Raw genomic sequence first — 21671 nt, 5'->3', positions numbered from 1 at the left:
GACCAATGTGAACCATGATCTCAAACTGGGACCCAGAGTAACTCTTGTTTTTGTAAAGTTGCTTTTCTCAGATAGTTTGCCGTAGCATTGAGAAAGATAACTGATGTAGGGACTCTGGAAAAAGACTTGGAACATGATCTAGAGTCTTGCGAGAGATGTGGGCTGGACCTCAGAAACCACTAAGCAGGCTATGAGGCAGGAGGCTCTGTCCCTGCGACCCTGTAGCTTAGCAAAGAGTGTGGAGCCAGCCAGCATGGAGGCTTTGCTCATTGAGTACAATGGTCCTTTTGTGTGTGTGTGTGTGTGTGTGTGTGTGTGTGTGTGTGTGTGTGTGAGGGTGTGGGTTGACTTCTCATCTATCCCATCACCCCAAAACAGAAAGAAGACTTTGCTTCTGTGGGGAGAGTTGGATGTGTTGGTTGTGGTTGGTTTATTTTAGTTTATTTTAACTTCATGTTAAGACATTGGTGCACACCTACAATCAGTACTCAGGACAGGCAGTAGGATCAGGAGTTCCCAAACCAATCAAACAATAACAGCAAGGTCTTTAACTTAGGGTCAGCCCAGTGAGAAGTGAGGGGTGCACAGAGGAAAGGAGGGAGCCGGGGAGGTGGGGTGCAGAGAGAGCTTCCTTGGGCTTCACCTGAGGACTTTCACAGGCTCACAATCTAAAACCTCTGTGGGACCTTCGTGAAAAGTTGCATTCTTATGATCCATTTATTCTTACTTATGATCCCTTCTTTCCCCAGAGGTGGAGGCTGGAGTTATCTACCCTTTAAGAATTTCTTTTGGGGGGCTGGGGATTTGGCTCAGTGGCAGAGCACTTGCCTAGAAAGCGCAAGGCCCTGGGTTCGGTCCCCAGCTCCGAAAAAAAAAAACCAAAAAAAAAAAAAAAAAAAAGAATTTCTTTTGGAACATGTATACACCTCATGTAAGAACAGCTCCCGCTGCCATGCCTAATAACCTATGTCCAGTCTTAGGACCCACATAGTAGAAAACTTGTACCTTAACAAGCTTCCAACTCTCTCTCTCTCTCTCTCTCTCTCTCTCTCTCTCTCTCTCTCACACACACACACACACACACACACACACACACATGCACATACACTAGCATATATATACACACCCAAACACAAAGTTTTAAACGACTTGGAAAAAAGAGAATCTTTATGAACCCCCTATTGAGCTCTTGAGGTGACTCAGCCAGAACCACCTGATTAACATACTCAGCTGAAAGAGGGGCGGGGATGGGGGGAACCTCAGGATAGCAAAAAGACATAGCTATCAGAAAATTGCTGGGAGCTTTTGGTGTTTTGTGCCTGGAAGTAGGAGAAAAGGCCGAATTTTGATTTTTGTTGTTGTTGTTGTTTTTAAGATTTTATTCATTTAGTATTATATATAAGTACATTGTAGCTGTCTTCAGATACACCAAAAGAGGGCATCAGATCTCTTTACAGATGGTTGTGAGCCACCATGTGGTTGCTGGGAATTGAACTCAGAACCTCTGGAAGAGTAGTCGGGTGCTCTTAACCGCTGAGCCATCTCTCCAGCCCTGTTGTTGTTGTTTTAAAGATTTATTTACTTATTGTGTATACAGCATTCTGCCTGCATATGTGACTGCATGCCAGAAGAGGGCACCAGATCTTATCACAGATGGTTGTGAGCCACCATGTGGTTGCTAGGAACTGAACTCTGGACCTCTGGAAGAGCAGTCAGTGCTCTTAACCACTGAGCCATCTCTCCAGTACCAAATTTTGTTTTAAATGTTTAGTTTTGAATTGAGACCTCTTGCAGGGCAGCTGGACACAAACTTGTGTGGCCCAGGTTGCCTTTGAACTCCTTATCCCCTTGCCTTCACTTCCCAAGTGCTAGGATATTAGTCGTGGGCCACTACAACTGTTTGTTCGTGTGTTTATAGACAGAGTCTAGCTATATAGCTCAAGTTGTCCTAGAACTCACTGTGTAGTCCAGGCTGGTCTTGAACTATTGAAAGTCTTCTTGCTTTGCTCCACCCCACCCCAAAGTGTTAGGATCATGTTTTTGTATTGCACACTCAGATGTTAACGGAAAGTTCTAGGATTACAGGCCTTTGCTATCTAGGCCAGTTCCAAATATAGGGCTCAAGAAGACAGAAGCGCCTGGGGGTCAGGAAAGCCAGAGTCAGCCTGGACTCTGTCAGTCTGGTAGTCCTCTGTAGTCTGGAAGAGAGGGATGGTCGTGAAGAAGGCAATATTTTAATAGCTGAACTCGGCTGGACTTGTGGACGCTCTAACACTGGAAATAAATAAAAGAGAGGAGTAAGGATGCTTCCCTGACTTTCATTTTGACAATATTGGATATATATACTGGATGATTGTGAGACAGTTGAGAACGGAGCAAGCCTGGCAGTCAAGGAGGAATGTGACAGTCAAGGAAGAAGGTGGAGTGACGATGAGATGTGGAGCTGATACTAGGTAGCTAGCAACATTAGGGATCAACCTCCTTTTAATTAGTTAATTAATTACATTTGAGACAGGGCCTTACTTGTAGCCCTAGCTGACCTAGAGTACTATGTAGAACATAGAGATCACAAGAGATCTACCTGTGTCTGCCTCGAATGCTGGAATTAAAGGCCTGTACCACCACACACAGTATCTCTAAACCAAAATTAATTAATAAATTATTTAATAAATTAAATAATTAATTAATACTAAATTAAATTATTAATACTAAATTAAATTATTTCTTTTGGGATAGGATCTCACGTAGCCCAGGCTTGCCTGAAACTGGAACTCCTGACTTTTACCTCCCAACTACTGGGATTTTGGGCACGTACCACCATTTTCACTTTTATGCAGTATCAACGTTCAAACACAGGCTTCTTGTATGTTAGGCAGTTAGATAAACAGTCTGTAAGCAGAGCTGAATCCCTACGGTTGCCTGCATTCGAATTTGGTGATGCAGTCTAAGCTGCAGATATTTGAAAATCATTATATTATAGTCAAGAGTTGATTGATAGCTCTGGGTGCTTGAATAAAGATCACAGACTGAGTCTTAGACTCTTCAATCTTTCTTCTTCCTCTGTGTCTCTGTGTCTCTGTGTCTCTCTTGTCTGTCTGTCTTTCTTCTTTCCTTCCTTTCTTTCCTTCTTTCTTGTCCCCACCCCCACCCCAGGGTCTCTTTGTGTAGCCTTGGCTGTCTTAGAACAAGTTCTGTAGACCAGACTGACCTCTAACTCACAGAGATCCACTTAGTCCTTATGCAAATTCCAGGGCTGCATAGAGAAAAGGGGTGGAGAGAGGGAGGGAAGGAAGGACAGAGAGAAAGAGAGAGGTAGGGGGTGGGGAGTCACTCAGTGAAGAGACAGGAATGGAATGTCAGGACAGTGACAGGGATATGGAGGAAAGTTCAACAACTGTGTTTCCAGAGAAAGCAAGGACGTCAATGGTTAGCAGTTCCCTCTAGCCAATTTAGGTAAGTCCTGAGAACTGAGAGTGGGCTTTGCAAAGGTATAGATGAACAGTCCTCTTGATGATAGATCAAGATAGGGCAGTGTAGCTGCCTCAGGATAGGTGGAAAGGTCAGTGCCACTGAAGAAATGGGAACAAATACTTGTAGAAAAATGAAGTCTTGTTTGAGAATTTATTCCATGAAGAAAGCAGAGAAAAAGAGTACCCACTGAAGGTAATTTTGTATCCAGAGGAAGTTTAAATTTAAGTAAGAGGAATTTTGATATGTTTATATGCTGATGAAAATGATTCTGTTAAGGAAGGAGGTTGGAAACTATAGATACTGGAGTAAAAAAAATTAGGAATTAGGAATGTGGGAGTGAAAATAATCTAGGTCACTGGTCAGGATCTGGCCTTCTTGAATTCAGAGGTAGTTCAGTGTAATCCAAATGTTAAGAGGATTTTGATAGTAAAACGTTGGTCAGTTAAAAAAAAAAGGCTTGGATTTTGAAGGAAGGAAGCTTTTAGTAGATAGGAGTAGGTATGAAATAATCTTTCTTCTAGTCTAAATATCAATGCAGTTGGAGAAAACCCTTCGGGGATTAAGCACACCTCCCCTTAATCCATTTTTCTCTTAGTTAGCCTTTTGATCTCAATGCTGTTCATCACCATTAGTAATTCTATTTTATTAGCTCACAGATCTGTACCCCATGAGCGACAGGTCAGGGATCTTCCCTAATTTCTGACTGCACAGGGTAACGTGACGACGAATGGCTGTCTTCAGAATTTGCCTTAGCCACCCCTGTTACATGCTGTTTAGGGGAGTTCCTTTTCCCCTCAGAGCCTTTATTTCGGAAAAGAAAGATACCATGGGAATGATAATATATATTTTTTTGGCCTTACTGCCTCATCATGAGGATTTGCGCAAACCCTGAAACGCGTCTTCAAATTCTCCTTAAATGAAACTAGCTAATCGTGATCCACCCGAGGCTGGGTAGGGTACAGGTGCAGAACGCATCCTGCGGATCCGGGAGCGTTGTGGCTTCTGTCAACAGTGGCTCAGAGGGCAGATGAAGGACGAAACTGAGGCCAACACCTCCCCCAGATGTGGCCTCTTCCCTGGGCGCTCCTGGCCGGGCCGGCGTGGGGGCGGGGAGGCCGAGGGGGTAGTAACTGTCAAACTCCCGCTTGGCGCCATTATTTAAATAGTACGTGTGGGTCTCGCAGCTGTGCGTGCTCCGGGCGGGGCAACGAGGTCCGGGAGTGGGGCGGAGGCAGGGGGCGGAGCGGGAAGGCTGAGGGGCGGGGCGGAGGCGGAGTCAAGTCCGCTAGAGGGGAGGGTCCAGCGCGGCCCCCGGCGAGCTTCACTGCGCTTGCGCTGACAGACGCAAGATGGCGGACAGTGCGGAACTAAAGGTAAAGCGCAGCTCGAATTCACTTCTAATATTCGGCCGCGGAGACGGCGCCGCTGGTGCCGGGGGGGATGGGTCGGACCCTGGGGGGGCCGCTCGGGCCGGGCTCCACCCGGGTCTGGAGTTGTAGGCCGGAGAGGCGTTCCGGGCCTCAGTGGAGGGGGCCTGGCTGCGGCGGGCCGTGGGCCCCGGGTGCCTCGGGGGCGCTGACGGGTCGTCCCCGGCGTGTTATTGTTGTGGGCGCCTCTGGCGGGGGTGGCGGGGCGAAGAGAGAGTGAGTCGGGACGTGGCGGCAGCGGCGGTCCCCGGGGCCTGGGTGCCTTACCTTGCAGCCCGCCTCCCCACCCTCCCCCCCACGGGCAGCCAGGGGCTGGGGGGGGGTAGGTTGCGCTTGGAAGAGGGGGATTGGGAAAACTGCCCCGCTGCCGCTTCCTCTTCCTCTTTCGCCGTCCCGGGCTCCTGTCAGGCGCTGCGCTCGGACCCCCGGGAACTTGGCTCAGGCCGCCCCGCCCCTCCGCGGCGCCCAGGCGCCCCCGCCCCGCTGCCGCCGCTGCCGGCCTGTCAGTGGGTGCCCGGCCAGTGGGAATGCGCGATCCCGGGGCGATCGGCTAGGGAGTACGAGGGAGAAGCTCTTGGAAAGTTTAGCGAGCCCGGAGCCGGCGTTGGAGGTTCGGCTAAAGGGTTGTAGGGGGAGTCTGCCCAGGCGGGACGTTACTGTTTCTCTCTTGATTCCGGGCCACCGGGTTGGGGTGGGGGGGGAACAACCCACTGGAAGAGTGTGCATTTGGGAGCGGTGGTGGGGATACAGCCACCTCTCTCCACTCTTGCTGTCTCTGGTGTGGCTGATGAGAGCAGCCTTGGGGGTCTCTACACACACCATGATGGCGATGCTATAGCTGATGGAGGTGAATGGTTCGTGTTTATATCCCCCGTTGCCTTTTGTTTGTTAGGGACATCTTGCTGGCCATGTTGATTTAAACGAAATTCTCCTCCCCCCATCCCACCCTAACCTCCAATAAATAGAACGTTCCATCGTTCCTCTCAACTGTACCAATTACTCATGCCTCGCGAAATTAGATGAAAGGGTGCCCCCTTTTCTCCGTTTTTTCTCCCACCCCAATCTTTACCTGATGATGGCTCCTTTACCAAAGCACATATACCACTACACAAGCTGTTGGGGGAGGGCTGGTGGAACCCTTATGATTGGATTGTGACAAATGGGGCTCTGCTTGAATAATTCTGGTTTAGTAGCAGGCAGGCAGGCAGTTCTTAACTAACGCATATTATTTAGAGGCTCTGAACACGGTATTCCCTTCTCTGGCTTCCTGTGTGCAAACCAAACAGCTGGTTATAGCACAAGAGAGAACCAGCATCTCTGTCAGAGTGGAGATTGGGCTATGCAATTGCAAATCTTCAGGAAGATTTAGAAATTCTTTTTATAACCAATAAAAATTATTTTTTTCTCCATTATGATGAAGTAACTTCTAGAACAAGCAGACCACTACCTTTGTTTCTGGACTCACACTCTCTCTCTCTCTCTCTCTCTCTCTCTCTGTGTGTGTGTGTGTGTGTGTGTGTGTGTGTGTATACACATGCACACGCGCATATGCGCGCAAAAGCCTCACTGGAAGATCTTTTTTCCCTAGTAACTTTGGAGTGTTAACATATGAAGATTTTTGTACAAGATTTGAGTATTTGTTCTTTTAAGTTTGCTTCTTATTACTAACTCGTTTAAGACAGAAAATTATAAGAATACCCCCCCCCCCTTTTAAAGACAAGGTTCGATATGTTGCAGAGGTTGGCCCAGAACTCACTGTGAGGCTTTGAACTTCAGAGATCCTCCAGCTTCTGCATCCTTAGTGCTGGGATTAAAGGCATCCACCAACATTCCCGGCTTGGATAGTTTCATTTATCCCAATTTCAGACTATTGATTTCACAGAGAAAGCCTCAGAAATTTGACATTTTGGAGATCACCAACTTGCATAAAAACAAACAAAAAAACAGCTCAAGTGTGTGTGTGTGTGTTATGTAATTGGTTTTCTAACCATCACTATGTTGTCATCTTTTTTGGTTTTGATTTTGCTTTTGCTTTGAGGCAGGGTTTCTCTCTGTAGCCCTGGCTGTCCTGGAACTCAGTCTATAAAGCAGGCTGGCCTCAAACTCAGAACTCAGAGATCTGCCTGTCTCCTGCTTCCCAAGTGCTGGGATTAAAGGCCTGTGCCACCCCCACCCCCTATGGCATTGTTGTTATCATCTTTGCCTCCTAATTCTTATTTTTAGGAGTCCATTTGAAAAATAGCTGGCCAGGTGTTTTATGCATGGACCATGTAGTAAGGCTTGAAAACCTCGTGGGGAAAGTACATGCAAAGAATAAAGTACCTTTGTTCTTTCTGTGTTGAGAAAGTGCCTTTGGGGCCAGGCATCGTGGCCCATACCTTTAATCCCACTTGGGAAGCAGAGGCAGGTGAATCTCTTTTTGAGGGTAAGCTAGTCTACCGGAAGTTCCAGGATAGGCAGAGCTAAAACAAATAAACAAAAAGAAAAAGAAAGAAAGAAAAAAAAGTGCCTTTGGGGATAGAGGAGATTCCTGGTGTGGGTCTTGTTAGGTAAAGTTACTTTTACAAAAGTGAGCCAGTATCACACAGACACTGAACACTTAATGGGAAGTGGGATTTTTCTAAAACTGGTCTCCATTTTTTTTAACCCTCTCTAAAAGCTACTTGAGATTTTCCAGAGGACTTGTTTTCCACTCTTATGTTTCTGTTGTATAATTTTTCAAATTATAGTAAGTGTTTTGACACATTGGTGTGTCATTGCGTGTGCCTGAGTAAATCTTAGAGGAGCTGTGATAGATTACTTAGCTGGTGGTAGCTGTGTTAAAAGTTCTGTTAAGGCTTCATTGTGGTTAGATTTACTGTTCCTGTTTTGGAGAGCAGGGTAGATGATAACGGGAATGCATATGCTTCTTTGTGCAGTGAAGTTTGGAAGATATTCCTTTCAGGAATTTTTTTTTAGGGTGTGTGTGAAAGATATTGATTCTATATCATAATAAAATAGGGGAAGTCTAAATAATTAGGAGAACCCTGGATTTTTTTTTTTATTTTAGAGTTTTAAATGAAAATACAGAACTCTATAGAAATTGCTGAGGAAATTCCTTATCCCAGTTCACAGCCTACATTAGACTGTGCTGTGGATTGTATTCATAATTATTTTCCTAATGGCCCTGTTAGTGAATCCTTTTACATCTATAGTGATTCTGCTAAGATCAGATGGGAAAAACAGATCCAAAGCTCCTATAGGGATAGTGCAAGCTTGAAGATATTGCCAGTACCAAGTAGATTGAGTCATACATATCAAAGTGAGTTCTCTGTGCACTTCTGCTTATGAAAAAAGATCAATTTTTCATTAGCGAAATATCCACAAGTGATTTTTGGGAGACTGTGAAGGGTGAAGGCATTTCCAAATGATCTTGGTAGTGATAACCTGTCAGTTTCATTGTAGCTACTCTGATTTGGTGGTGGTGGTGTTTTTTTGTTTTGTTTTGTTTTTTTCTTCTTCTTCTTCTCTGTGAGCTCTGGCTGACCTGGAACTTGCTATGTAGAGGAGGCTAATCTCCAACTTACAAAGATCTGCCTGCCTCAGTGCTGCCTCTGGAGTACTATAATTAAAGGTGTCACCATGCCTTTAAAAAATATTTTATTAATTTATTTTTTACTTTTTAGACAGTTCCCTTGCCTTTAATACTAGTAACTCAAAAGGTTAAGATGTAACTAATGTGAGTTCTAGTCCAGCCTGGGTTTACATAGCAGAACTTCATCTAGAAACTAAATCAGGTTAAAACAAAAGGGAAAAAAAAGCCTCAAGACAACAAAACAGCCTAAAACAGTGGTTCTCAACCTTCTTAATGCTTTAGTACAGTTCCCTATGTTGTGGTGACTCCAACCATAAAATTATTTCTTTGCTCCTTCATAACTATAATGTTGCTACTGTTATGAATTGTAATTTAAATATTTGATGTTCAGGATATCTGAAAAGCCACTCCTGTGAAAGGATCTTCTGCCTCCAAAGGGTTGGGTCGATACTCACAGGTTGAGAACCTCTGGCAGCAAAGAAAAAAACACAATAATAACAAAAATAAACATTTTTCTTTTAGAGTCAGGATTCACTTTGTAGTTTATGATGGCCAGGAATTGACAACCTTTTTGCCTCAGTCTCCAGAACGCTGGGATCTCAGCTACCACACTCACCTTCTGAAGTCATTATTTTTTCTTAAATGTCTTTTGTGTTAAAACTCAAGTTATATTGCTATTTTAACTCATAGACGGAGCCGTGGGAGGGAAGGATTCATCACTTTCAGGGAGTAAATAATGGAACCCAATGAGAAGGGAAGCATACTTTTTAAAGTTATCTGCTGTGTAAGCATATCAGTAAATTTTGTTGTCATATCTGTCTCTTTATTTTCAACAAATAACCACTTAGTTTTGATCTCTGTGGTGTAATTTGTCTGCTTTTATTTCACATAGAAGCAAGTAAATCTGACATTTTATTCATGGATTTGATTTTAATCTCTCTGACTTGCTTTTATGAAGTGCTGCATTAGATGGCTTTTGTTTTATGTCACTTCTTGGGAACAGTATTTTAAAACAATTTGAAAAACACTTAAGTTTTTAAGTAGTTCATGTAATTGTTTTGAAATATTGCTGCCTTTTCCTTGCTGGTTTTCTCCAGGAGATTGCATTGTCTTTCTCTTCCAGGAGTGTCTCCTAATCCCCTTTGATTGCAGTAGCTGATTAACCTTGGGTTTCTCCTGGTGAACTCCATCAGCATGCTGTTCCAGGGTTCATGCTGAGGCTTTTGATTTCAGTGTAATTTGTACCCTTTCATGCTGGTAACTAGGAGTAAGAAAATAAAGTGGGTTGTGGTTGTAGTGGGATCTAGGGAGAAGTATCTACTTCAGAATGGGGGATTTTATAAGCTGTAGCATACTAAAAACTAAACAAGAACTTGGTTCATTACTTCACAGAATTGATGGTACTGTTTTCTTAAGTGTTCAGCTCTGTCACTAAGCATTTATTTTTTTTGGGATAGTGGTCCTAGGTAGCCCTGGCTGGCTTTTAAACTCACTGTGTAGCTGAAGACAATCTTGAACTCCTGATGTTGCTTCTTTTACTGTTTGAAGAATACTTGATATCTTAGTTTTGTAGTGCTATTCAGTTTATAATGTAGCACACACATTTGCTTTTTGCATAGTTCTTTGAAGTAGGAGAGGAATGAAAGAGGTAAGGAAGCCTAGAAAGGGCAAGTTTTACCAACCTCATTGGCAAGAACTTGTGTTTGAGTCTTCAATTTCAAAGCTCTTCTCTCTCTCTCTTTTTTAAATTGGATTTTTAATTTACATTTCAAATGTTATCCCCTTTCCCAGTTTCCTGTCCATAAACCCCCTATCCCAGGCCCCCTCCCCCTTCTTCTATGAGGCTGTTCCCCCTCCCATCCACCTATCCCTTCCTGAAAGCTCTTTTCAGTAGGTCTCCCTAAAGATGCCAGGGTGGTCCTAGAGGTGTTTAAGATGTCTAGCCCACCAAGAATTGTAGTGTTGCTAAGATGTTTCCTTTAGTTCTATGCCTGGATATTTTGGGGGGACACTATGCATTTTCACTGTATAGCCTTGGCTGGTCTGTATCTTACTATGTAGACCAAACTGGCCTTGAACTCAACAAAAAGCTGTCTGCCTTTCACTCTAGAGGGCTGGGATTAAGGTGAGTGCCAAAGTGCCTAGTTTGTTTTTCTTCTTTTCTTTCTTTCCTTTCCTTTCCTTTCCTTTTTTTTTTTTTTTTTTTTTTTTTTGGAGACAGGATTTCTCTGTGTAGTCTGTGTAGACCTGGCTGTTCTGAGACTTACTCTGTAGACCAGGCAGGCTGGCCTCAAACTCAGAGATTCCCCCTGCCTCTGCCTCCTGAGTGCTGGGTTTAAAGACGTGCACCACCACTACCACCCAGCTAGTTTTCTTTCTTCTTCCTTCTTTTTCTTTTAAATTTGAGGTTTTATTTGTATTTTATGCCTTTGAGTGTTTGCCTGGATGTATATCTATGCATTACTTCCATTCAGTGTCCACAGAGGCCAGGAGAGGGCATTGAATCCCCTGAAATTGGAGTTACAGGTTGTTGTCTCTGCCTTGTGGGTGCTAGGGATCAAACCTGGCTTCTGAAGAGCAGTCAGCTCTTAGCTAGCCATTGAATTGTCTCTCCAAGCCCCGACTGTTTGGCTTTTTGAGACAGTCTCACTCGTACTAAGACTAAGCATGGCAAGTTTTGCAATTACTATTTTGCTTGGAAAAAAATTTTTTTTACAAAATACTAAAAAGAAGACAGAAAAATTGCACTTATAATTCTAGCTCTCAGAAATACTATGGTTAACATCTGGACATCTATCAATGCAGACTTTTGGTGATTGTAGGTATGTGTATATTATTACAAGAAAGAATCACAGTATTAAATTGGATGTATGTATGTATTTTTTTAAGATTTATTTATTTTATGTATATGAGTACACTGTCGCTGTCTTCAGACACACCAGAAGAGGTCATCAGATCCCATTACAGATGGTTGTGAAGCACCATGTGGTTGCTGGGATTTGAACTCAGGACCTCAGGAAGAGCAGTCAGTGCTCCTAACCACTGAGCCATCTCTCTAACCTGAATGTATGTTTTTTTGAGACAGTTTCTCTTTATTATGTAGGTCTGGCTGGCCTCAGACTCCTAGAAATCTACCTTCTTTTGCCTCCCCAGTGCTGGGATTAAAGTTGTACACCATTGTGGCCAGCATACATATGTATACACAGGCCCGGTATACATACACACATATATTAATATTGTTGCATATAGCCCAGGCTGTCTTTAAATTCCCTGTGTAATGAAGGCTGACCTTGAGTTCCTGATCCTCTCTACCTTCCATGTGGGGCTGATAGGCATGCCTGATGTATGTCATGCTGGGATTGAACTCGGTATCATGAATGTTAAGCAAGTAGTTTATCATCTGAACTATATCCACAGCTGATACTTTTTATTTGTAGTCTGTTATTTTTTTTTGACAAACCTTTCAAGTTTGTAGATATATATCCAGGTTGCTTTCTATTTTGTTTTTCTAGTAGCTCAACATTATACAGTTGGTTCTGTTTGGGGAGGGGCCTGGTATGGAACCTGTCTTGTAATTTTCATGCTTTGGCAGATAGCCTGTGTAAAGTTTTGCAAATGATTTTTAACACCACAGACCTTTGAGCTGTGTAGAGAGCAGTGCAGCTGTTTTTCCGATTCAGGTGCCCTAAGTGGAGTGAATTAGTAGCTTTTAGCTTATTTCTTGTTTTACCTTCATTGTTCCTATTTCTTTTATGTGTCAGGTGAGATTACATTTGATAAAGAATGAACTCCATGATGATAAAGCATATTTAATTGATTTCAAGTTTGTTTGATTTTGGAAATTATATTAAAGTAATCAAATATGGTGAGTTTTGTGCTTTAGGTGCTTGTCAGTTTTAAATGGCATGTTGAAACTGTGTTGAACATTAATAGAGAAAAAGTGGAAATGAGAACAACTTTTCATTTTTAATGTGAAATCAGTGTTGCCATGGTTTTAAATTGGTAGGTAATGCTGTTTGGAGGAGCTAGTTATGGAAAGGTTACATAGGCTGTGAAAATATTTTTCTATTTTAAGAAGAAACCTTTTTGGGTTATGGTAATTAATAAGTGCACATGTAAGTTAAGAAGGCTTTTTTCTTTTCGAGGCTCTGTCACCGTGTAGCCCAGGCTAGTCTCAAACTCAGGGTTTTCCTTCCTCGTCAGGCTCCTGACTGCTGGGATTGCAGGTGTGTGCTACCACCCCTAGTGAGTGCAGTTATCTGCCAAGCTGTGATCCCTGGAAGGAACTGAGCGATGAGGTTAAGCTGCGGAATGGATTGTGTTTGTTGGAAATTTGCTTATTACTGTTCTTTGTAAGTAGGCAGCAGAAGTTTTTGAAGTACTTAGTTGTTTTGTCCTATAAGTGTGGATGACCCAGGATTTAGGCTTTGGCTTAGGATGGCTACAGAGTGATTTACAGAAGACGCCTGAGGCGGGCCTGTTCTGTGTAGTCATCGATGACTCTTAGGGCAGCCACTACAGTGCAGGCTGTGGCCGTCTTGAGGCTTTATGGGAGGGTATAGCTCCCTCCTGTGCATAGCCTAGCACAGTTGTCCTCCTTAGGCATCCCTCCTGTGCTAAGGCTTCTGAGCCCTCCACTTTTGGTTTCAGTGGTCTCATGTGAAAAGGCAGAAAAGCCTTTCCTTCAGACTTTCCTCACACTGGAGAAACCACTTTTTTCCTTTAAATCAAGAAAATGAACCAAGTATGAGCGTTTTGAACAGGAAGCAGTTCTGGATGCTGACAGCACTGGTGCAGATTCTGCAGGATTTGAAAACATCACTTCTTATCTTTTCTTACCTTCAGTTTCTTTTTTTGGTTGCAATGTTAATTTCACACAAAAAGTTCCTTCACCCTGTGTTTTCTATCTTTCTAGGGCTGGTAGCATACACCTTTAATCCCAGCACTTAGGAGGCAGAGGCAGGCAGATCTCTGAGTTTGAGGACAGCCTGGTCTATAGAACAAGTTCCAGAACAGCCAGTTATATAGAGAAATACGGTGTCACCCAACAACATCCCCCCTCCCCCAGTAACCCACAAAAATTTCAGTGAAAGAAACAAAAAATTAAAAAAACAAAAACCTTCTGGGGCTTTGCCTAGAACAGTCAGTCTTAGGTGGTTTAATACTCAGGACTCTCTCCAGTTTGACCTGAGTCCATTTTTTGTGTGTTGTACTTTCTTGGCTGTAGCAGGAAAGCCTGTGATTTGAAGAGTAGAGTTACTCATTTGCTCTGTCATTGACTAGTGTTCTGTCACTGTCTAGTAGATGTTTACTATCTTTCAGCTTAACAAATTATGTTACTATTCATTCTTGTCGGGAGCCAATGCACATGTCTGCCGTGGTGGTCTAAATTAGAATTGTTTCTAGACAGCGCCTTGTCTTTACTGTTTCCCTGTTGTTTCTTAGATTAACTTGGATAGCCTGTCCAGGATAATTTATTTTGGATTTGGACCATATGTGTACCTGTTGGATATCTTGGACCTGGGGTGGTGGGTGGTTATTAAGAACCATGTTTAACATTTGAGTTACTCATTGACTTCAGTCCCAATTGCTGCAAAAGGAAAACAGGAAGTTCTTAAGTGCTTGTTTTGGTGTCTTGAAACTGTGTTTTGCTGTGTATTGTTTTGCTGTGTATAATAATCTTGCCTCAGTTTCCCACATGCTGGGACTACAAGACTAGGGTGCTTGATACTTTGTTATGCTGTTGTTGAAAATAATCCCCCCCAAATCACTATCTCCCCCCCTTCCCTCTCTCTGTTCTGAGAATCAAATCCAGGGTCTTGTGCATGCTTAAGCACATGTTCTACCATTGAGCTGTTTATCTAGCTGTACCACCTTTAATGTAGCTAGTCCAGTATTAGCGTTGGGGTTGGATTTAAAGATCGATGTGACAGGTCCGGGCAGTGGAGGTGCGCACACCTTTTAAGTCCCGCAGAGGCGCAGAGGCGCAGAGGCAGGCCAGATCTCTTGAGTTTAAGGCAGCTGGATCTACAGAGTGAGTTCCAGCATGACCAGAGTTACACAGAGAAACCCTGTCTTGAAAAAAAACAAAACAACAAAAAGTAGATTTGATGAATGTAACAGTGAAGGAGGTGTTGGCTTAAGAAGAAGTGGGTTGTGGCCTTATGAGGTTCTGGCAGTGAACAACAAGACACTTCTGCATTTGAGTTTCTGAATGTGAGCGAGTTTGTTTCTAGTTTCATGGCACAGTGCTTAAAATAGAACTTAGCATGCTAACTTGTACTTATATGGTGAATTTAAGGTGTCTTCTTAAAACACTGTCACATGGGTCTTATTCTTAAGGATCAGGTAAGTTTCAGAGTAAATATATAGTTTATGTTTTTAAGATTTTAAAGTATCTCTCCAAAGGTTATTTTTTTCCTATTTTTAAGGTGCTTTATTTATATCATAGTATCTTTTTAGTTGACATGTACTTACACATATGTATGAGGTAAATATATTTCCAGTATTTTAAAATCATTGTGGCTGGGATGGTGGCTCCTTCGATCACCAGTACTCAGGTGACTGGGACAGCTGGAGGCCAGTCTGGTTTACATATGTAGTGACTTCAGACCAGCCAGGAGTTCACAATGAGACCCTGTCTTGAAGATAGATAGATAGATAGATAGATAGATAGATAGATAGATAGATAGATGGATGGATGGATGGATGGATGGATGGATGGATGAGAGAGAGAGAGACAGAGACAGAGAGAGAGAGAGAACACAAAGTCATTGGTGTATATTCCAGGTTTCTGCAAGTTACCCAGAAAAGGGCCAAGGAGGAGGAGTTGTCAGGCTCTGACACTTGACAAAGGACATGGCCTGGGCAGCTAAGGAGAGGAGGGTTACTTTGGCTCCTGATTTCAGGGGGTTCAGCTCATGTTTGCTCCATTACAGTAGGCCTGTGGTGGAGCAAAACATCATAGTGGCAGGAGCTGATAGGAGAGCCACCAGAGAGAGGAGGGGTCCAGGGATAAGGCACCCTTCAAAAGCACCTCTTGGTGACTGACTTCTTCCATCACTGCCCCACTCATAAGGTTTCTTCCACTGGTTTCTAAAATAGTACTGCTGCCGGAGAACAAGCTTCTGAACTCATATCCAAACCATAACGTTTCATGCTTAGAACTTGGATTATAGTGTGGTAGCTAGTATTTGTTTATTATTTACAAAGTGTTGCATTCTTCCATTCCTTTATGTGTTGAATGTGAGATACTTGAGAATATATATGATTAATTACTTAAGCAGAAAATGTATGTGTTTTGTGATTATAAGTCAACTATTAACCATCTCAGGGTTTGTTTCTCAGACTCCTGATGTTTCCCTGGGTATCTCTAGGTCAAAACCATTTTTCTAGTACCAGTAGAACATTGTTTGACATGCTGAAAATTCTAACATCAGTGGTAAATAAAGCTATTGTGATTTGCATGATCCCTGCTGTGGTGTGACTGAGTTATACCGGTGGTATATTCTTCCTCATCAGACTTTTGGATTGAAAAAGATAAATGCTTTAAAGATAAAACAAACTGAACAGGTTATGTGGCTGGGTAGTAGAGTGCTTGCCTAGTTTGCCTGATGTCCTCAATGTGATTCTTAACTCTTAAGACACTCTCTCTCTCTCTCTCTCTCTCTCTCTCTCTCTCTCTCTCGCACACACATAGTGTGACATGGAAGGTAGGAAGACTGACTGGTTACATTTTTAATACCCTTGATGAAGAAATAAAAGTTAGTGATTTGTCATTGAACCCCTCTTTGCTTACTTTCTAAAGCATGTTTGAAGTGCTTCTCCTGATAGCAGGCCTGATTATTAGCTCAGAAAAAGGCTTTGTGCAGTTGTTGAGCAGCAAACTAAACTAGCTGCCTTTCTAAGTAAAACACTATTTTTATTTGAAATAATTGCTTGGCAAAGTATGGTTATACAGAATGGGTGGTATTTGGCATACATTTTCTTGAAAATAAAGTGAGCCTGTCACTACAAGGAAAACAACTGACAGTATTCATTGCTAATGATAAAATTTAAGCTTTCAAGGGGAAATTGAATTTTGGAAAACTACTGCACTTGCCACTAAGGGTTTGACAGATTCCACACTTGACTCCTTTGATGCAGTTGGTGTGATCTGAGTAAGTGAGCTACACTTCTGACAGTAGTGGGCTGCATCACAGTTTGAAGAAGTGTGGAACTGGGCAAACTCTCGGTTGTTCTGAGACTTCAGGTAGCCTAGGCTGGCTTTGGACTGTGGATATAGCTCATCGTGACCCTTCTGCCTCTTTTAGGTGTGGAATCACCATGCTTGGCTGAACTCAATATTTTTTTAAATAACCAGTGGATGGTTTTAAAAAGTCATGTATGCGTAAAAAGATCAATTGGAATGGAGGTTAGATCAATGAATTTTGTTTGTTGAGATAGGATTTCATGTAGTCCTAGCTGGTTTTAAGTTTGTTTTTGTTGTTCTTGTTGTTTTGAGAAAGGGTCCCAGGCTAGCCTCAAGTTCTCTATTACCTAAGGTGACCTTGAACTTGTGATCATTCCATGTTCACTTTTAAAGTGCTAGGATTATAGGTGTATATTACAGTGCTTGGTTTGCGTAGTGCTAGAAATTGAACCCAGGTCTTCAGAGTTTCCTGCTAGGCAAACACTCTACTAAATAGAGCTTTATTCCAGGCACTGATCTCCGACCTCCTCTTTGCACTACCAAGTGCTGGTGTTACAAATGTGTACCATCATGCTTTGAAATGACTTTAGTTTTTTGATACAGAGTTTCTCTGTATAGCTCTGGCTGTCCTGGTTCTTGTAGACCAGGTTGGCCTCAAACTCAAATATCCATCTGCCTTTGTCTCCCATGTGCTGGGATTAAAGGTATGCACTACCACACCTGATTTTCAAAGTGACTTTTAATAAATAACAAATGTTCATTGTTAGGATTTCAGATCTTGTATTGGAACAGCCTTTAAGAAATTGCTGTTTGGGGGCTGGAGAGATGGCTCAGAGGTTAACACACTATCTGTTCTTCCAGAAAACCTGAGTTTTTTCCCCAGCTAAGCCATCTCTCCGTTTTACTCATTACTGTTGTTGTTGTTGTTGTTGTTGTTGTTGTTAGTTTGTTTGCTTGTTTTGAGACAGAGTCTCACTATGTAGTCCTGGAACTTGTTGTATAGTCAAGGCTGGCCTTGCAATCAGAGATGTCTACCCAGTATTGGGATGAAAAGCGTGTCTCATTGCACTTGGCTCATTATAGGTTTGTGATTTTAATGGATAACTGGGAGTTGTGACTATAATGACAGGGGGTGGTTGGCTGAATAGGGCTGGCATGGCAGCGACCTTTGCCATTGGAACTAGAAGGGCGGCCACTTCTGGGGCTAGCTTTGGTGGCAGGATCTCAGCAGGGCCCAGAGAGTAGCCTTCAGCAATGCGGGATGGAAATTGAGGACTTAGAAAGTCTGGTAGAAACATTTTGAGAGCTCTGGGCCAGAGTCTGCCCAGTTCGACTGAGATGATACTCTGCAGGGCCATGTGGCCTATGTTGCCGGTGATATTGAGGGTTGGTGTCTTGTTTTTTATTTATATCATTTACTACAACACAGGTTTAAATGATTAATTTTTTAAAAAGTTTTGCTGGATCTGGTGGTATATAAATTCAAGACTTGTCTGACCTACATATACATAGTAAGACTCTGTCAAAGAAGTGTACAAGTGAATGCAAGTCTGTGCTAGCTAGTTCTGTGTCACCTTAACATGAACCTAGAGTCATTTGGAAGAGCAAACCTTAACTGAGAAAATGCTATCACTAGATTTACTTGTAGACAAGTTTCTAGTGCATTTTCTTGATCGATGACTGATGTGAGAGGGCCCTGCTCACTGTGGATGGCGCCAACCTTTTATCTTGGGTACTATGGTACTATAAGAAAGCAAGCTGAGCAAGCCATAAGAAACAAGCCAGTAAGCAGCAGTCTTCCATGGTCTCTGCATCAGTTTCTAGCCATGTTCCTGCCTTGCTTGATTTCCTGTGCTGACTTCCCTCAGTGTTGGACTGTTATCACAGGATATACTAGGATGAAATAAGAAACCCTTTCTTCCTGGAGTTGCTTTTCAGTCACAGTGTTTATCACAGCAATAGAAACCCTAATTAAGACAAAATACAATGTTTTCTAGTTTGATTTGTAATACAGTAGATTTTTCTTGTTGTCATGGGGTTCAAACCCAGGGCCACTTCTATGACTGGCAAAGAGCTCTACCATTGAGCTTCAGTTCCAACCCTAGTAACACAGTATTGATGGATTCAACACAAAGGGGAGGGAGTATCTTTCATTTTCAAGAATATAAAAACTGTGATAATGTAAGTATTTTTTGAAGAAAATATGAAGTTATACTACAGGGGTTTCTAGTTTCAAATGAGACTATCTCTTTTACTCCATTTCTTACATTTTTTTTATAGTTTAAAAGACAAAAAACCATTTGCTTATAGAAAAAGCATCTGCTAACAGGTTAGCCAGCCCACAGCGTTTAGTGATGCGCTGTATCTCAGCAGCTGGTGTGCTGAATGAATGTGCTGGAAGCGCTTTGGATCGTAAGGTATGAGGACTGTTTGCTTTTGTGTTGTTTATTTTGTTTGTTTTTTGAGGTTAGGCTTCAACCCTGCATTGTGTTTTTTCAGTGGGCATGGATGAGAATTGTATGGACAAATGAGCAGTCTATGAAATGTGCTCTAACCCAATTGTAGCTAATAATTTCCTCTCTAGCAGAGCTTAACTCTAGCAAATATATCTGTGATTGATTTATAATTTACATGTTTGTTTTCTTTCTCTCTCCCTTTTGGGATGAAAGCCAAACAGCTGTACGATTGGGTGCTTTTACGTTTTTGTCTACACTTTTTCCTCCCCATTCTTTGACAACTTCATTTACGACAATGCATATAATACATTTAGGTCACCCCACCCTCTGTCTGCCCTTACGGTTCTGTCATTCCAGCCCATCTTTACTTCTCAGGATGGGTTCTGAAAGACTGACTTTTCCTTTCTTCCAGTGTTTTTGTAGGATTTTAAGACTGGAAGAAGACGAGATGAGGTACATGTCTATAACTCTAGCACTTGAGTGGTTAAGGCAGAAGGATTGCTGCAAGTTTGAGGTCAACCTAGGTTCCATAGGGAGTCTAAGGCTAGCCTGGGAAAGACTGGAAAAGAAACATTGGTCTACATGTCCTTCTAATGAGATTTCACAGTATTGTAGCCTCTTAAAGGTAAAAGACCTTTTAAAGAGTTGTGCAATGGCTGGAGTGATGATTCAGCTGTTAAGACACTGGCTACTCTTGCAGAGGATCCAGGTTTGATTCCCAGTACCCACACGGTAACTCCCAGGAGATCTCATAACTCTTCTGGCCTTCACAGGCACACAAGTAGTGCACAGACACAAGTGCAGGCAAAATAACTACATATAAAAAATAATTTTAAAAAGGGGGAGGTTAGAGGGATTTTGGGAGATGATTTGGTGCTAAAAAGGGCCTTAGTTCAAGTCCCTAAAACCCAGGTTAAAAGCTAGATGCAGCCATGGGCCTATGACTCCAATACTGTGGAGAATAGAGGTATAAAACAGCTTCTTTGAGATTGAAATATTCCATCCTGCAAGAAAGCTCTTTAATCAGGAAGGTAAACAACTCAAACAACTTAGGAAGTCCCTGAAACTCATATTCACTAGGGTCACCCCTGTCAGAGTAAAGGCTGAGATTCCTTTTGAGACTAGCTGAACAGAGCTGTAAAGAAACTCAGACAAGCTGAGCTTCAAAGAAGACTGAGACCAGACCAGCTGCCTGGGAAAAATAAAACCCAGTTGAGATACTTAGAAGTTGTTTAGACCGAAGTCACCTGGAAAAGACACACACCAACTTGTTGAACTTTCTGAAGGCTATGCCATGTACTACAGATTTCCTAATTTTTGTGAGCTGTCAGTCATTTGGGGTGGGTCTTTGGTGATGCAACTGTTTTTGAGTTATTTCTGCTCTTGTACGTAACCACTCACTCATACTTCTGAAAGTAACCTCAGTAAAACTTAGGATTGACCAAGTTGGAGTATCTGTACTTTGTCTTTGGGTCCCTATCTGGATTGAATAGACATGTGTGTTGTGTTACTCCAAAGGGAAGGTTTGTCATCAATAGCTGGAGACTAGAGGATTGCTAGACCTTAATGGTTGGCATCCTAGCTCTAGATTCATTGAGAGACGCTGTGTCAAGGGAATAGGACAGATGAGCAGAGTGGGATACCCAGCAGCAGCATCTGGCCTCTGTAAGTACTGGTTTCGTACATGATACACATGTACATAGGCATATACCACTCACATATCACATGTACAACACACAAACACAAAACATAGTGTTTTGCATTTAACTGAACCATGATTAAAGAAAAGAACATAAAGTTAGTGTAATTAAAAACTGAATTAAAAATTTTTCAGTTGTACACATTCATTATACAAAATGCTGGTTTGATGACATTTCCATGAATGTATAACGTACTTTGTTTACACACCCTCCCTGTCTTGCCTTATAGTTCTACTCCTGCTGCTCCCCTTCCTATCCTCAGATATTCCCTTGCACTCGAATTGCATGTGCATGTGCACACTCTGGATTCCACATGTTTTGAGCTTGACTTAACATGGTGCTTTCCAGTTTCATCCATTTCCTGTTACTCTTCTTTATGAGAGAATAAAACTTCATTGTGAGTATGCATGACATTTTCTTTACCTCTGCATCTGTTGATGGACATCTAGGTGATCCAGGGTTGGCTGTTGTGACTAATGCCATAAACAGGCTGTCTGCACATACATACCTCTGCTTTATGCTGACTTAGTTTCCTTTGGGTATACATACCCAGGAGTGGTAGAGTTGGATGACAAGGTAATCTTGTTTATAATTTTTTGTTCCTCCTGATTAGATAGTCTCAGGAATAATGCAGACTAATGGGAGGGATGCTAATTAATAATCCTTAACTCCAGACTGTTTTTAGAAAGTTAATTCTTGCTGTATGTAGCTTTTATTTTATAAAAGTTTGTCTTGACTCTTTTTTTGTACCCATCGTAAGGAAAAATAAGATCTGTTTTTAATTAGAAGCATCACGTGCATGTAAACAGTGTCAGTGGTGAAGGATTGGGCAGTTCTTTTAGGTTAAAGTCT

The 21671-nt window shown here is 42.3% G+C and overlaps 1 protein-coding gene across 7 annotated transcripts in view; it reads left to right on the top strand.

Moving 5' to 3' along the window:
- Positions 1-21671, top strand: part of Pias1 (protein inhibitor of activated STAT, 1) — a 113520-nt gene that overhangs the window by 7966 nt on the left and 83883 nt on the right. For 2 of the 7 annotated variants that reach the window (XM_063265154.1, XM_063265153.1), the window contains exon 1: positions 5591-21395. The exons of 1 other annotated variant lie outside the window; for it this stretch is intronic. Coding sequence is in view for 2 of the 6 variants with exons in the window: in XM_039081110.2 (XP_038937038.1) it covers positions 4821-4844 (24 nt within the window). In the remaining 4 variants the exon portion in view is untranslated. Of the gene's footprint in view, positions 1-4695; positions 4845-5219; positions 5509-5590; positions 21396-21671 lie in introns of those variants that run through there. 4 more of the 7 variants (XM_039081110.2, NM_001106829.3, XM_039081111.2 and 1 more) reach the window with 4 other exon arrangements.

This window comes from Rattus norvegicus, chromosome 8 (genome assembly GCF_036323735.1).
Source record: "Rattus norvegicus strain BN/NHsdMcwi chromosome 8, GRCr8, whole genome shotgun sequence".
Taxonomy (NCBI): Eukaryota; Metazoa; Chordata; class Mammalia; order Rodentia; family Muridae; genus Rattus; species Rattus norvegicus.
The sequence above is the reverse complement of the archived record's forward strand: the minus strand, read 5'-3'. Positions and strand labels throughout refer to the sequence as shown.